The sequence below is a fragment of the Poecilia formosa genome, unplaced genomic scaffold (assembly GCF_000485575.1).
Source record: "Poecilia formosa unplaced genomic scaffold, Poecilia_formosa-5.1.2 Scaffold1084, whole genome shotgun sequence".
Taxonomy (NCBI): domain Eukaryota; kingdom Metazoa; phylum Chordata; class Actinopteri; order Cyprinodontiformes; family Poeciliidae; genus Poecilia; species Poecilia formosa.
Genome location: NW_006801023.1, coordinates 1 through 17,693, shown reverse-complemented (window position 1 = coordinate 17,693; position 17,693 = coordinate 1). Strand labels below are relative to the sequence as shown.

Sequence of the window (17,693 nt, the reverse complement as noted above, 5' to 3'; positions counted from 1 at the left end):
AACCTTTAATGCTCAAAATGAGCAGTCTGAACTATTTTAATCACTGCAGGCTGGAAACTTCCTCTTTTTCCAGGAAACCTGCTTTTCCTGTTACATCTCTCTATCTGCCTGATTATGATTTTTTATGATTAAATAGAAAAAAGTAGAATTAAAGCAAAGTTTGCAGGACACAATAACAACACACACAACCAGATTAATTTTTTTACTGTCTGACTCTACTGTTGGGTCTTGATGTCACCTGTGTAATCAGTTTTAAAGATAACTTTATTCATTCTTATTATTAAACTAAATCTCCAGCATGGGGAAGTGGGATGATCTTGACTTTTCTCGACAAGTGTCATTTGTGTAAAGATAAAACTATTGATGATCTGACATCACTCATTTTGTTGGAAGAGTTTAAAAAGTGTCTGCCTGAATGGATTGTGACTTATGTAAATGAACAGAAAGTGTCATCTTTAATAAATGCAGCACTTTTAACTGACAAATTTATTTTGACTCACAAAAGTGTGTTTTCTTCACAAAATTTGTTTCAGAAAAATTTATCCAAACAAAAAAAATGCATCTCCAAGGTCAGTGCATCAAAATATGCCAACAGTTGCTTCAAAAGCAAGCAGTTGTGATTGCTTTTATTGCCATGCACCTGGACATTTAATTGCTGCATGCCCAGTCTTAAAGAAAAAGGAAGCTAGAAGCATAAAAACTCCTGTGGATGTGGGATTAAATAAATTCAGCTTCCCAGCCGAATGTGCGCGGTGACATTCAACAAAAACCCAAAGTTGATGTTGATCCAAAGTTTTTGCCATTCATTTCACAGGGTTTTGTTTCTGACTAGTGAGGAAAAGGATAAATTCCAGTCACAATCCTTAGAAATACAGGTGATTATCACTTTTTTTGTTAGAAAATAAACAAGACAAACTGGGATTAAGACTCCTGATCAAAATGAAAAACAAGGGTTTGTCATATTAACATGCTCAAATATTATGTTTCCAGAAAAGGCGTTGCAGATAAAAACTCTTCCCGTTCATGTCATCTTGCAGATGATAATTTGAGGGAGAACAGCGGTTGCATGCCTATGGCTCTTATAGAATAAATCCAACAAAGCATGTTTTAATGCAACATGTTCAACTTACCTGGTTGAACCTGGTTTAGCAGTGCCCAGTAACAGCACATGGAGTTCGCCCTGTATTCTAGTCCCGAAACCAGATAAAACATTTTGGGTTTTTTACCGGTTACAGAAAGGTTAATGCTGCCACCAAGCCCGATTCTTTCCACTTTCTAGAATGGAAGACTGCATTGATCGTGTTGGTGCAGCTAAATTTGTCACAAAGTTGGGCCTGTTAAAAGGTTACTGGCAAGTCCCGTTAACACCTAGAGCTTCTGAGATTTCTGCTTTTGTAACTCCTGATTATTTCCTGCGTTACTCAATGCCTTTCGGGTTGAGTAACGCACCCACTGCATTCCAACGCTTAAAACAAAAGGTATTATTTGGAGTGAAAAATTGTGAAGCATATTTGGATGATCCATCCATCCATCCATCCATTTTCTGTACACCCTTGTTCCTAGTAGTGTCAGGAGGGGTGGCGGTGCCTATCTCCAGCTAACGTTCCAGGCAAGAGACGGGGTACACCCTGGACAGTTCGCCAGTCTGTCGCAGATATTTGGATGATGTAGTCATTTATTCTACTTCTTGGTCAGAACACCTGGAAACACTCTCAGAGATGCTCAGTCGTTTCTGTGATGCTTCTCTCACATTAAATCTTTCAAAATGTGAGTTTGGTAAAGTCACCATCACCTACCTAGGAAAACAGGTTGGTAAAATGTGTCCTATTGCTGCTAAAATGCAGGCAATAATTGATTTTCCTGTCCTGCAGACAAAAAAATATTTGCGTCGTTTTTTGGGAATGTGTGGTTTTTATCACGGGTTTTGCAGAAATTTTTCAGATGTGATTAGTCTACTGACTGAACTTGCCAGTCCTTTGAAATCCTTTGTTTCTTGTCAGGTTGTGTTTGAGTCCGCCAAAGCATCGTTATGTAGTGCACCAGTGCTGGCTGTGGTAAATTTTGAGTGTCCCTTTAAACTTGAAGTTGATGCAAGTTTGTGTGGCACCGGAGCTGTTCTTCTGCAAGAAGATGAGCCAGGCATAGATCATCCTGTCTGCTACTTTTCAAAAAGGTTTGACAGACATCAGCTTCAATACAGCACAACTGAAAAAGAAGCTCTTGGTTTGTTACTTGTGTTACAGAATTTTTAAGTTTATATTGGCTCCAGTGTGCAACTTGTACAGGTGTTTACCGATCATAACCTGCTGGTTTTTGTCTCCCAAATGTGCAATTCCAACCACCGATTGATGTGCTGGTCTTTGCTGCTGCACGACTTTAACTTACAGATTAACTACAAAAAGGGTAAGGCTAATGTATTACCTGATGCTTTGTCTAGAACTTTTTAATTTTCTCATTTGAATTAAACACTTAAGGGCGTGTTTAATTCTTGGGAAAGGGGTGTTACGACTGGCGTTGTAAATTTAATCATACAAACGTGAGTGTCCAGGTACCCGTCCCTGATTGGCTCTTAGAAGACACCGGAGACGTCCAATTGGTGGCCTCCTGGAGGTGACGGATATAAAACCTACTGACATGGACTTCCTGCCAACCATCCTCAGCTCATCTCAAACGGCCACACTGTTTGTCTGTTAACACCTTGTAAAGTTCTTTGAGTTCTAGGAGTGAGCTGTTGTTTGTTTCCTTAGTTTTCTTGTGTTTTTCTTAATTAGGGAGGTAAGTTTTGTCATTTGGTTTATTTACTTTCAATTAGGTAAGTTGGTAATATTCGGATAGTTTCCTTTTGTTTTTGTTTTTTTCTGCATTATAGCTCACTCTGAAGCCATATGCTCCACTTGTTGGAAAATCTCAATCAAAAATACATCTTTTTAAAATAACATTATAAAATGTTCAACTTTGTGTGTTGGCTACTTGAGATTTGAAGAGGATGGATGTTTAATGTTGTGAAGGATCACAACATGAAGTTCCTCTGTAGGAACTCTCTGCAGGCCCTACAGAGAATTCTGCAAAGCAAATTCTGTGCTGCCATCTGGGAGGTACACTTGATGAATGTTTAGAGTTATAACACAGATGGGTCATAACACAAAACATTTTCAAGTCCAGGCCATTTACCATCTACCAATGTGCAAACTCTGATCCAATGTCGGGTTTGGGGGTTTTCTGTGTGTGTTTCTTTAGTTTCTGTGTTCTGTGGAGTCTCTGTATTGTCCTGTCCCTAACCCTAACCCTTCCCAGGTGTGTCTCGTTCCATGATTACCCTCTGTCTATTTAAAGTCACCTGTCTCTTTGTCGGGTCCTTCTCTTGTTGTGTCTAGCTGTTGTCTAGACTCTAGACTGTTGTGTGACTTGTCGTTTGCTGTCAAGTTCAGTAGTTAGTCGGCACAATAGAACCGTTGTTCTGAGTCTCCAGCTCTCGTAAGCAGTCTGTTTAGTTTCTGTCGCTACCAGAGTGAGCCTAGCCTCTGTTCAAGTGTGCTGCCAGATCCTGGACTGTTTGAGTCTGTTCTTCTTCATTAAACCATCATTAATCTCTCTACATGGGTCCTTGGCATTCTTCCTCACCACCCCTGCACCAATTCATGACATCCAACTGGTGTTGGAGACCGGGAAAACTGGCTACGCTCTGCAGATGGCGAGGTGGAGAATCGCAGCCATGTTGCATCATGATTCCTCTAGCATTTAATTTTACCGCAAAATTAAAATTTAATTATAAATCAACTTAACCATAAGCCTTCTAAACAGCAATGTTATTTCTGCTTCTATGAGTGAGCCATAGCTATGCATAAGTATTATTATTCAGCAAATGACTGCGTAAGAGATGAGAGGCGGTTGGGGGCAAGTTCACATTCATAAATGTTTCAGGTTCAGTTGTTGAAAATGTGGACAGCAGAAGTTTTTGTCTGCAAATCCATACTGGAAGTTTTTATACATGGAAGAAATTTAAAAGAATAAAAAGATCAAACAGTATGTATCTGCATGTCTATGTTTGGTCCGTTCCTGCCTGCTAGCCAATTCCAGCAGGGTTTGAGCTTTTTTCCTTTAGATAATATTTCTAAAGGTTTATTGGCCGTTTTTTAATTGCACATAAGAATGTGTGGGTTTCACACTGAAAAACATAATTTCTTAAACTGTTTGACCCTTTATTCATACAGTGAAGGTGAGTTCATCAAACATTGTAATTATTGAGGAGCAAGTTTTAAGAAAAGAGAAATCAGACTGAGTGAACCTTCATTAACAGTTGTATGTGTTTTTTTCAGTAACCCAGGCTTGTCTTTCAGATGTGTGCAGAGTGATTGAGCTGCTGGATCGGCTGCAGAGAACCGGGGAGTTGCCGCCTCCCAAACTGCAGGCCCTACAGAGAGTTCTGCAAAGCAAATTCTGTGCTGCCATCAGGGAGGTACACTTGATGAATGTATAGGCTCAAATTTCAAGGGCTATATATCCTCATTGTTTTCATCTTTCTGTCATATGGTCTGACGTTAAAGCTTTTATTTATTTTGTCTGAGTTCAAACTACAAACTTCAATGCATTGGGGGAGGGGGCTTAACATTTGTAAAGTCAAAAGAGAAGAATACAAGGTAAAAAAAAAAATCATAATCAAAATGTCAAAAGTGTGGCTTGCGTTTGTAGTCATTCCACCTGCTACTTTGCTTAACCTTCTGTCTTTTTCAACATTTGCAAACTGGAATCTTTTTTCAGTATGCTTTTTAAATAATCTTAAATTCTAAAATTGTGCTTCTGAAGGTGGCAGTGTATTTGAGTAGTAGCTCTGTTTTCAGTCTGAATTTTTTTCCCTTTAAACCTTAACTCCTCCGTTTCTGGTAGAAAATTTTTTTGGGGGGTCATTATTTGATTATTTTCTCTTGTCATGTTGTGTAGTTGGAAGGATATTTGCTTTTTTTTTTATTTGGCCATTCATAATCATAACAACAAAGTGGTATGGGAAGCATGAGAGCATGAACATGTTACCTGCTCAGTGTCAGGTCTTAAGCCAGCTGGCTGTATCGAAACCACTGAGGCACAGTTGATCTTTTACATATTTTTGTCCTCATGTTCATACCCTTCATCTAGGCTCCACTTTAACATAACATTTTTCTCTCCTCAGAATATAAACTCCTCTTGCCCGTTAACTGCTGGAGATAGGCACCAGCACCCCTGGTGACCCCACTAGGAATAAACATGTATGATATTGGATGAATGGATGGATCATACATCTGCTTAACCAACCCTCTCTCATCTGGTCAAAGCAGGCAGAACTGTGAGAATTATGTTCTCCAGTGCATTTAACGCAATTCGGTCTAATTTGCTTTGTCAAAACTCTACGTAATTAGGTGACAAACAGACCACAGTTTAAGAGACTGGACGATTGCGTGTCTAACCAGGTGATCAGTAGAAAAGAAGCACCACAAAGTGTACTTATTTTCACTTTGTCTTCTTCAAACTTCCATAACCTAAACTATGAGTTACAACATTTAATTTTCTTTTGTGGTTAATAAACTATTTTTGAATTTGAACTGAACTTGAAGTTAAATTTGCTTAAATGTCATGTGATAAAAGTTTCTAAATCTAAGAAAGTCAAACCAACTGCATTAAGTTGTTAACAGAAAAGGACCCAAAGAATACAAAAGCAAGCCACTCTCTGCTGGCCTTTTCTTGTTAAGGTAGTTCTACTGTTTCAACATGAAGATCGCTGCAAAGTCAGTGATTCACTGCAATCTGCTGCGTTTTTTTATTTATTTTTTTTAACTAAGGTCAATTGCAGTGTTTTATACCTAGTATACAGCACAGCAGTGTATGTAGATTACTGTATTGAATTGATTATATATTAATTGACTCCAAAGTGCTAAAGAAGTTATTTATGAATTAATTTGGAAAAAAGTACCAACCATGAATTCACTTCCTTCCACTTAGTAATTCTGCAGTTTGTCACATAAAGTCCCAAGAAAATCCCATGTTTGCAGCTATTATAATACAAAATGAAAAAGATAAAAATAATATGAATGCTTTCACAAAGTGCTCTGCATGTATCCTTCACATTTTATCACGTTCTTTTTTTTTATTTTCCGTCGTTATTTTTTAGGTATATGAGCAGCTCTATGACACACTGGATATTGCTGGAGGTCCAGAGGTCCGAGCCCAAGCAACAGCCAAGGTATTGTCAACAAAATAAACACAATACCCTATTGTTTATATACAGAAATTATGAAAATCAGACATTGCTTTTGAATTGTGGTTCAACAGAATAATTTAAAAACAAAAAACTGAGACAGGCCTAGATTCTCTCATTAATTTGTTTCAAACTTTTAAAACAACCTTCAATCTCTGCTATCAAATGATATCAATGGTACTACTTGTCCTCTGTTGAGGATTAGCAGCTGTCTAATCCTCAACAGAGGCAAGTGCATCTTTGGATTACATCAGATTGAGATACTCGGACATGTGATCACCAAAACAGGAATTAAACTGGACTCGAAAAGTCCAGTTTTCAAGTGAAGAAGATCCTATATCTACTAGTGATAGTACATAGCATCCAGACCTGATGCTTTGTGAATTTCTGATGAAATTTATACCAAACTATACAACCTTATCAGAATCCTTAAGGATGGTGAGTATGAAGGGATAAGCATGGGAGTGGACAATCCAAACAAAGGAAAGAAGGATTCTTTCACCTGCACCAATAGTTGTAATTAGTGAACCTAGTCCAGTAGGATTAGGTGCAATTTTGCTACAGACCCAATCAGATGGACAGATCAATCATTCAATCAAATTTTATTTGCATAGCATAGTGGTTCTCAACGTGGGCCGCTCCTCATATACTCTTAGATGATGAGGTGATTGATCACAGGTGCGCTGAATATGGATTCACGTCCATATTCAGGTAAGTGCAGCACTCTTGGCACCATCTAGTCGATGTCTGCTGCTAGATGTCAACAGACAGACAAGGAAACAAAAAATGCCCACAAAGAGCCAAAACCCCAGTTCCCAAAACACAAAATAATACAATGAGAGAGAAACTCAAAATATTTTGCAGCTTTTTATTTTGAGTAACCCTGTTTTAAGCTAGTTTTCCATCATTATTTTTTAACACAATCCTTTGGTAAACTAGCTGTAGCGCCGCACTTTGAGGTCACGTCACGCCAAATAAAGGGTTGTTTACATGCAGTACCTTGTGGACCACTGGGGGGGACCCACAGACCCAGGGACCACAGTTTGAGAAAAACTGCCCTAAAGCTATATATATATATATATATATATATATATATATATATATATATTCCCAATTTAACATATCTCACTTCTTACTTTTTTAGGCCACAGTTGCAGCCTTCGCAGCCAGTGAGGGTCATGCCCACCCGAGGGTGGTGGAGTTGCCCAAAACAGAAGAGGGCCTGGGCTTTAACATCATGGGCGGGAAAGAACAGAACTCCCCTATCTACATCTCCAGAGTTATCCCTGGAGGAGTGGCTGATCGCCAAGGAGGACTGAAGAGAGGAGACCAGCTGCTATCTGTCAATGGAGTGGTAAGATTTCTATGAAACTACCCAAAGACTGGACTGTTTGGTCAGCGCACAACCAGACTGAACCAGACAAGTAATGTGCCACTTTCATTGTGGTGAATGTGGTGTATTCACCACAATGGCCTGTTATTGTGGTGAATGCGTGACCACAATGCCTGGTCAAAAAGTTACGCTGCTGTCAGTTCTGGTGTGTATACCACAACTGACAGAGGTGTGGTATCTGTGCAGAGCGTAGAGGCGGAGCAACATGAAAAGGCTGTGGAGCTACTGAAGGCTGCCCAGGGGTCAGTTAAATTGGTGGTCCGCTACACTCCTAAGGTTCTGGAGGAAATGGAGGCTCGTTTTGAGAAGATGAGGAGTGCCCGGAGACGACAGCAGCACAACAGCTACTCGTAAGACTCCTTTTTGTCTATATTTCACAAGTTTGTCTTCTGAAATACTAAGTTTATCATACTTAATGTATTATGCAACAATGTATCTAAAGTTATTTCACACAATATAATTTAAAATTGAGTAGAAGTATAGCAAAAATTCTTTCTGATAGGTTGTTCTATGTGCAATCAGGTATCTCATGATGTGTTTAAAGAGTGGACCCAAAAGCAGCAGGCTTGTAATGCTAAGTTGAGTTTTGTGACTTTAATGAAAAATATGATAAATATAAATATATAATTAATATCAATGTAACAATTACAAGCATTTATGGTTCGAACATGGATGACCTCACATTCTATCATAATTTTTTTATTTTACATAATGTTTCTACATGAGTCACAATTATATGTGGAGACTTTAACACAGTCTTTCACCCAACAATAAACAGCTCCAAGAACTCAAACCACACATAAAACTGTCATGCAATCCAAATCATTAAACAATACAAGAGAGACAAATAAGCATCCTTATGACAAAATTTAATCAATGGAGTGATTTATGACCCTAATAATTAGTTGCTTTTAATTTCCGGCGAGCGGATGCCCTCCTACCCCCCATCGCCTCTCCCCTCTCAAAAAAATTAAGAAACGTTCTCTTTGCAGAACATTTGCTAGCCATCTTTCTGTCACTTTGTTTTGGTAAACAGAGCCCTGGGATCAGCAATAAACATTCTCTTTGCAGGTGGCCCTACCCTGCTCACCACACCATTTGTGCATGCGTGTGTGTGTCTGCGTAAGAGTGAACAGATTCCTCTCAAGGAAAAAAAATCCTTCTTCCATCCATAAATCATTTTCACAAATTGATTACTTTATTACCAACAACTCTTTGATAACAGATATTTCCAACCCAACTATTCATCCAATCATCATATCCGACCATGCCCCCATCAGTTTCATATTCCACAAGAAAATAGAAACAAAAGCAAGCCAAAGATGATGATTCAACACAGCTTTACTGCAAGACAAATAATTTCATTTCTATTTTAGGAAACACTGATCATTATACATGGAAAAAAAATTATATCATAAAAACATTGTGACAACCCACTCGTTTCACAAAGTTACATGCGCTGTTTTCCACTCTCTTTCAGCCCCTCCCGTCCTGCTGCATTTTCAGACATGCCCCTGAACTCATTTAATTGGTCCGCTGTTCATCTTTCCCATTTGAAAGATGGCAGTTTCCCTGCGACAGCCTGTCCTGACTATTGGTGCTTCCAGATTTTCCTACTGTGCCACTGCCAGATAGCTATGTCTGTCGGTGCTACGAGTCTAAAACTGCTACCATCATGTTTACAAATCCATAACTATAGCAGGTTGTGCTAATGTTAAATATTACCATTGGATAAAATTTTTTGGGAACTGAAGTCGAAGCTTAGGAGTTATGCTTATGATAGCTTTGGAATAATTTATATACGCAACAAAACCACAAGAATATTACTTCATCAGAATATCCCACCCGTTTAAAATGAAAACACAGATGTTATGCCCTAATCCTTTTATTAGAATATCCTACGATTATAAAATACAGCAGTTGTACATGTTGTACTAAAATCCTTTGTTCGATAGAACAAAGGATTTTACTTTGTCAGTGCTACTTTGTCAGATTTTCATACTGTTCCATGGATAGATAGCTAAGTATCTGTCAGTGCTACGTTTCCAAAACTGCTATTGTCATGTTTACAAACCAAAAGCTATAGCAGGTTGTGTTAATGTTAAATATATTGGATAACATTATTTGAGTGAAGGGACTGAAGTAAAAGCTTAGGAGTTATGCTTAACATAGCATTGAAACAATTTATGTACATGACAAAACCACAAGAAGATCACTTCCTTAATCTGACATGTTTAAAATGAAAAGCTATATTTATAGCTTTTCATTTTAAACATATGCACTAATCCTTTTATTAGAACATCCTACCTTTTAAAAAATATTTTAATTACAAAGGTGTTTGTAAGAATAAAACAGTACAAAAACACATCTACAAATACAATTCACCGCAACTCTTTTTTGCTTATTACTCTTTAATATGTTGTTGGACGGACTTTATCAAATGCAGCACAGCCACAGTATCCACCGAACTGCGAGGTTCACTGTGCACCTGAAATGATAGGACATGCTTAATATACACTAATATTATACCCCTATTACATAGCTTCAGTCCCACCAACTCTACTTAGTACAGTTTAATAAGAGTGTTATTAAAGTAAAAAGTGTTAAAGTATAGGGACAAAATAGTCCACAAACATAACATATTTTGTCCTGATTAGCCGCCAAACAATGACTTGTTTACAGTAGTAACAACATTGCAGACAGCAAACTAAAGCCATTTATAAATATATTTACAAGCTGCCTGTCATGTAAACTAAAAACATGAAGTAATACAGCAGCTTAATGAAAGCCAGTTATACAATAATTTAAATACAGCTTACCGTAATCTTTGATTAAATAAAACACACAAAACTTCCACAGGTAGGATGTATTTAGAAGAAATCTGCTGAGTAAGCAGTACGTGACGTAGCATTGATTTGTGCATGTGCATTACCACAAGGTAGGATGGATTCATGGGTACCACAGATAAACAGGTCACCTTAATCGGGATATCCCACCTTTATACACGGTACCACAGTCTGTTGCATCAAATCCCTTCATCTACCTTTAGAAAATATAGTGGTAGCATTTCCTGACGCTGTTAATCCTTTCATCACAATACCCAACTTTAATAAAATACTTAGATTACACATTTTCTTGCACCAATTCCCTTTATTTGAATTTTCTATATTTTATCATCATATTGGTGCAATAAATTCCCTCATCAGAATATCCTACCTGATAAATCAGTAGAGGGTGTTGATGCACCAGGACCTTTAATTAGGATATTATACCCATTTCAGCTTGGTAGGTGGCACAAGTTTATCTGCTAAATTCTTTAATGAGAAGATCCTACCTCTATGTACACGGTGATGCAATAAATTATTTAATCAAAATATCCTACCTGTTAAATATGTGGGTAGTGCATATATTGGTGCATTAAGGACCTGCATCAGAAAATCCTACCTTTTAAAAATATTTTAAATACAGAGGAGTTTATAAGAATGAAACAATATCAGACAGGGGAAAGAAGTTTTGATTGAAATCAGGGGCGCAGTATAGGGGGGAAAAGTGATGACAATTCTAGGGGCCCTGACCAACAGGGGGCCCTCCAGAATTTATTTATTTATTTTTGTTAATATAAATTAAAAAAAATTGGGGCCCTGTCAATTACAAAATTAATCATTGTATTTTCAAAGATTGTTTTTATCTGTGAAAATTTAATGTTCCCACTCCCAGACCAAAAAACATACATCCATATTTGCCCTGAAACCCCCTATCTGCGTTAAATGGTTCGTTCCTGCTTGGAGCACGTCACGCTTCACCGTGACGGTGTTCAGCTGCAGACAGTGGAACACACGAATGATTGTGGCAGTTACTACGCTGCTAAGAAAAGTTCTAAAATCAGGTTTAAAAAAAAGGGAGAGACAGAAAAAGGCAAGAGTGTTAATTTATAACCCAGTTTTTCTCCGAGAGGAGGGTAGACTGTGTGCTTGCCTCCTTTTCACTATAATTTAATGAATTATGGAAAAAAAATAAAATTACCAACATATTCATATATTTAACTTGTCCCTTGTACTTTTTACCACTTAACATCAGATGAGTCAGTCTGCAGCAGCTCTAACCCACGTCCCTCCTGACCCATCATCTCCTGAATGAAGTTAAAGCTGCAGTATGTCACTTTTATATAAATAATATTTCCACATATTTGTTAAAACTGTCATTATGTTGTGACAGTATGGTATGAGAGGTAATCTGTGAAAAATCTATTTCCTCTTCTTTCTCCCAGTGCTAGAAACAACCAGTCAGTGGCAGGAGAGTTTTTGTGCTGTCAATCACAATCTCATGTGGTGCTGCCCATCCTTCTTCCCCCTCGATTTGTGCCGTGCTGCAGCTAGCATACCCTGTTGTGAATGCTCAGTCTAGCTAGCATAGCTACCAATGACAGCAGATAAATTGTTTCGGTAACACTTTATTTGAAGGGGGTTGAATAAGACTGTCATGACACTGTCATAAACATGACATAACACCTGTCATGAATATCAATAAGTCTTCATGAATAGTTATGACTGTTGTCATAAAGGGTTAGGGTTAGGGTCAATAACGGGTTATTAGGGTTATTCGGTAAATAACGACACTTTTAATACAAAGTTGACATTATTCAAAATGTCTTCGTTATGACAACTTGACATTAACCTAGACGAAATTGTCTCTGTTATGACAACTTGTCATTAACCAAGAAATCATGATCTAACATAAATTTCTCATAATAGTAGTCATAATGATTTAATTATTACACTAGCAAAAGCTTTAACAAAACAATGATTAATATTTCCACTCCCTGAAATAAAGCAAAACAAGTAGGACAAGCAATAAAGATTTCACTAAGCTTTATTACACGGTCAAATGATTTAATAACAGACTCATTAACAATTTCTTTTATATCAACTAAAGTGGAACAAGTAGCACCAGTTATGAATATGTCATTAAGTGTTATTACAGTGTCATTAATATTAACTGTTACCTCAAGTAAAGTGAACTGTCATAAGTAACAGTTATGACGTTATTAAGTGTCATTACAATGTCATTAATATTAACTATTACCTGAAGTAAAGTGAAACAAGTTACAACAGTTATGATAAAGTCATTAAGTGTCAAAGAACAAAAACAAAAAACAATGTCATCATATTCCAGCATTTATTTAAATACCATTTCAAAAATGTCCCTTGCTGCACACTGTCAGAATGGTAGACTGGCAGACAAATGCCTAGTTAACATGACTGGTTGTTATAAAGTGCAATACAATTATTTCTTAATACAAGTGGAATAATAACTGGAGCTGAACAAAATTATTCTGATCAAATATTTGTCTGGCAGAAGTTAAGACAGACTGCCACTGTTATTCGAATGCATCATTTAACATATAGTTTTAGGCACATTAATGCATCTTTTTACTTAATGAGCATTCTAAATTATTTCTAACCAGATACTCTAACTTAGGGTTGTTACAAGAAGCTTATTAATAAATAGATTTAACATCAGTTTTAGTTGTCTAAAACGTAACTTAATTCAGCTGGTGAATGTTGATTCCTGCTCCCCATTCCCACTGGCTGTCCCACTCCACTTCACATGGTGAAAATATTAACACAAAAACGACTTACCTAATTATCTTTGGGAATATTTCATCTGCTTCTTTCTCTTTGGTCAAATAGGAACTTCTTTCTCTGGTGGCTGGTCCTTATTTTCATCCTCCACACTCGTAGCATGTCTTCATTAGCCAACTTTGTCCTCCCCACCATGTGTCCTTAGGCTAGCCTGGGTGGCTAAACTTGCCAAAGCAAAGAACATAAGCACTGTGTCACATCAGCCACGTCGCTAAATAATGCATATGAAGGATAACTTTGACTAATATATTAGCTTTTAATTTGCTAGATTAAAATTGAAGGGAAAAAAACAATTTGCCTGTCTTTAAAATATATTTAATATTAAGGGCTAACGTTTACAGTAATTGTGTTTAATAACTTTAGCTAACATTAACTTACAGCAAGGTAGGATTGGCTTGAATTGCTGATAGCTAACATTACAGAGAAAGAGAACATAGTCAATGTTATTTTCTCAAAGAAAATGTAAAGTTAATAAGACACATACCTCATATGTATTAGGTATCAAACTTCAGCTTCCTTTTAAACAGGAGGTCTGGCCGTTATAACTTGTGTTAGGTTTGCGTCACAATATGGAAGATTTCTTCTTCACCAACACACTGCACGCCTGTTCGTGCTCTGCTGCCTCTCACTGGTGGAGATGGTGTATTGCACTACTTAGCCTTTGTGTTTAGAAATGGGGTCCATCCCAACCGACCCCACACACGTAAAACTTATCATTTGCCAGTTCTCTACTTTTGCCTCAGTCCTCGCACGCACAAGGACTGAGGCATAATGTTATTCAATAATAACATTATTATTGAAATAATGTTTCAAATGCAAAGTTCATAAGTGCTTTGTAGACATCTTGCTGTAAAACTTTAGAATCGATTAAATTAAGAAAATTAAGACTAAGCAACATGGCATAGCTTTATAATATTACTGCATAATGGTAATTTTTAAAGTTTAATCGGTAATACTTTTATAACAAATTTATCTCAGATCATGATTTCTTGGTTAATGTCAAGTTGTCATAACAAAGACATTTTGAATAATGTCAACTTTGTATTAAAAGTGTCATTATTTACTGAATGACGCTTTATGACAGCAGTCATAAATATTAATGAAGACTTATTGATGTTCATGACAGGTGTTATGTCATGTTTATGACAGTGTCATGACAGTCTTATTCAACCCCCTTCAAATAAAGTTTACCTATTTTTTTCCACAATTTTAATATAAAAGGGGTAATTAAAAAATCAACTATAATTTTTTTTTCTTTTTACTGAAAGAAAATCTTAAGGTGAGTACCTTAAGTATGTACAGCCATACAGCTACATGCAGTACTGCTAGACACAGCACTACAGCACAGCTTTCACCAGTTGCTGGTGGTGAAAGGCTTGTGCTTAAAAAAAGTGTACAACTGATTTTTTTTCTTCCATTTGTGTCTCCCTTTCTCCAGATCCCTAGAGTCCAGAGGCTAACTAAGCCAATACCTCCACCCACCTCATCATTAGACCTTTATGACTCTTCTGTCATTCTGAGGGGAGCTAACAGGAATGAAAAAATAACCAAAGCAGCCTGTTACCTGAAGCCAGCACAGAAGATTGGGATTTTCTCCTTTTTCCTTGTGTTTATACCAGTCAGCAATTCAATTCCCAAAACCAGAAAAAAACTAATAAAAATATTAAGAATAGTTCTTGTAAGAATAAGGGTGTAATGTTAATATATTCTATTGGGAAAACTTATTTGTCTTGTCACTTTAGAGACTGTTTAGTGTGTATCTTAAAGCCAATCTCAGTATCCTCTTCCTGTTTTAGTGTACTCATCAACAGTGTTATGAGTTTACTTATTTACTTATTGGCAGAGTAAATACCTATTGTCTGTCAGAGTTCTTAGCTACAGGGATAATATGCATTTTCATGGTTCTTTGCAGTGTTGTGCGGTCAGGGGAGGCAGGTGAAATAAAAATAAGGCCATGAGTAAAAAGTAGTAATGAGTAGGAGTAATAAGAAGCAATGATGAAAGAAAATCAATTAATCTACCTGAATTTTCTATAAATTGTTTTTCTTATTGGTAATTTCAACATTTTTATGGTCAAAATTGCTGAACTTAAGCATTGCCTGTTGAAATACATAAAAGAAGGCGGGGTGAGGCAGTGCTGTGCCTTACCTCTGGGGGAACTGTATTACACAAATGAATAAAGAAGACATTTGGTGCATGCCCATTGCTGTCTGTCTGATTATCACCAATGCATTTGTTTAATTACACATTTCCAGGCAGAATTTGGCGAAGTATGACCCGGTCCAAATAGCGCACATTTCAAAGCTCTGGAAAAATTTAAGAGACCACTTAAAATTATCATTTTCTCTGATTTTACTTCTTATAGGCTTAGACATGTTTGAGCAAAATTAACATTGTTCTTTTATTATATGAACTACTGACATGTCTCCAAAATACAAAGCAAAAATTTTTTTAAACACTGAAGACAAGGTAGGCTAGAATATTTGCTTTTGATGAGACGAAATGTGCGCTCTGTAAAGAATCACGAGTTGAGTGGCTTTCACTCTATTGCAAACGCTTAAGAGTGTAGATTTCTCCAGGCATCAGTCCAGTCATCATCTGTTATGTTACAGATGATGATACCTGCCCACAGATCCTTCAAATAAAGTGTTTGACTCATATTGTGATATTTAAGAGTATTATAAAATATGTTAATAGAAGTCGGTGACTTTTTCAAGATACAGACCAACAGTGCAGCGTTTCTCTTAATACACTGTAGGTACTGAGAAAAATCCTTGTTTGAGAAATTGTGTTCTTTTAATCAGTTCATTGAATAACATCAGAACTTTCCTTCAAGTACTGTCATCATCCGACACAGCAGAAATGGAATGGCTCCAAGTGGACGTCCAATTCTTATGGACACCATCCCACATCTGTTTAGTAAACAAGAACACTTGGTGGAAGTCTCCCAGGAGGCAGTAGAGGCTTGTAAAGAGGAATGCCAACAAAGAGAACCTTGTTCTTGTGATGAAACAGTATTCAGCTTGTGTTAGCATTTAATGTCTGAGAACTTTTTACTTGCACCATCCACAACAGATGAAGCCATGGAGTTATACATCTTCCTGAGAACATACATATGTACGGCCTTATAAATGGTGCTGTGTAGCCTGTCATAGGATGATGTTTTTTCTTGCCATTGATGTGTAACTGATGCTCTGATGTTGTGAACATACACATTTCTGAGGGAAAAAATCCATTACAAATCTGAAAAGCCAATTATAGAAATAATTCCAACTTGCTTTTCTTTCATGTATTGAATGAGAACATTGAAAACATTTTAAACTGGTTAACACTGGACTTTGACCTCACTGCCAAAACACAAGTGTCGTACATAGTTCTGTGTAACTGCCACTTGGAAGTTCTTGCAAGCCTGAACCAGAAAAAAACCTAATAAAAGTGCATATGTTAAGAATAGTTAACATATGCCTAACCCTAACCCTAACCTTTTTCATATGCTCATCCCTTAATATGAAAAAGGTTTTCCTTTTTTATTGGCTCCATATCAGCCTCGGTACGGCAGGCCGTTTTAACAAAAAATCAGCTTCATCTAACTATCCTTAAGCTAAGTATACATAGCTGAAATATGTGACAAAACATAATAGGACATTGACCACGACACTGGACTTTCAATTGCATGCATTTTTTTTATGTGGCAGTAGCGCAAAAAGTGGGTATCCAGTGTATGCAACGCATAGGGGCGCTGCACTAGAGGGGGAGCAAAATCAATGTGGGGAATTTTTTTTCTAGTCAGAATTTAACAGCTGTTTGTGTATGAAATGATCAATAACAGAGGAACAGCGCTGATTAGGCGCCCCTCCCCTCCTGCCAGCCACTCTCCCCTGCCATACAGGTAACCTGGGCGTCCCTTCGAGAACGCGCCGAGGCGCGTTTTTTTCTTTTAACCTTTGTGCATGCGAGGTCAGAGGCAAACGTGGAGGACTATGGCAAAGTTTTACGTGTGTGGGGTTGGTTGGACCCCATTTGTAAACACAAGGGTTAAATTTGAATTGTAGTAGTGCACTCGACAACAGGGACCTAAACATGGGGCGGCAGAAAAAACTCAGGGCCACAAAACAGAAAACGGAAGAGGGGGAAGGATAAAGATGTTGGAGAGACCAAGAAAAGCTTTTCAAATTGGTTGAAAGACAGTAGATAAGTAATGTCAGTGTATCAACAGGAGGGTTGGAATATTCAGGTTAGTTTAAGCGACCCTAAAATGACAGGTTGTTGTTGTCTCCGCCCGTATTGAACCAATACGGGACGCTATTTATTTTGTATTGCTATAAATGTCTGACACACCTATCACACTCATCTCAACAAAAGTCTAATAATAAAGACCAGGGGTGAAAGTAGTTTTAAATTGTTGGGGGTACTATGGAAAAAAAAAAAAAAA

The 17,693-nt window shown here is 37.3% G+C and overlaps 1 protein-coding gene and 1 long non-coding RNA gene across 6 annotated transcripts in view; one reads left to right on the top strand and one right to left on the bottom strand.

The window, feature by feature from the left end:
- The window catches only part of lin7b (lin-7 homolog B (C. elegans)), a 26,848-nt gene extending 10,923 nt beyond the window's left edge, over nt 1-15,925 (top strand). For 3 of the 5 annotated variants that reach the window (XM_016667421.1, XM_007544292.2, XM_016667420.1), the window contains 5 exons: nt 4,338-4,456; nt 6,140-6,211; nt 7,371-7,580; nt 7,806-7,969; nt 14,700-15,925. In XM_016667421.1, the coding sequence (XP_016522907.1) occupies nt 4,338-4,456; nt 6,140-6,211; nt 7,371-7,580; nt 7,806-7,969; nt 14,700-14,721 (587 nt within the window). In that variant the 3' untranslated portion in view covers nt 14,722-15,925. The other 2 variants (XM_007544291.2, XM_016667422.1) reach the window with 2 other exon arrangements.
- LOC107835153 (uncharacterized) lies at nt 14,768-17,679 on the bottom strand. Its single transcript, XR_001660981.1, has 2 exons — nt 16,688-17,679; nt 14,768-14,912 (listed from the first exon to the last, which is right to left on the bottom strand). It is a non-coding gene; the product is annotated as an uncharacterized LOC107835153 (long non-coding RNA).
- Nucleotides 17,680-17,693: the final 14 nt, after the last annotated feature.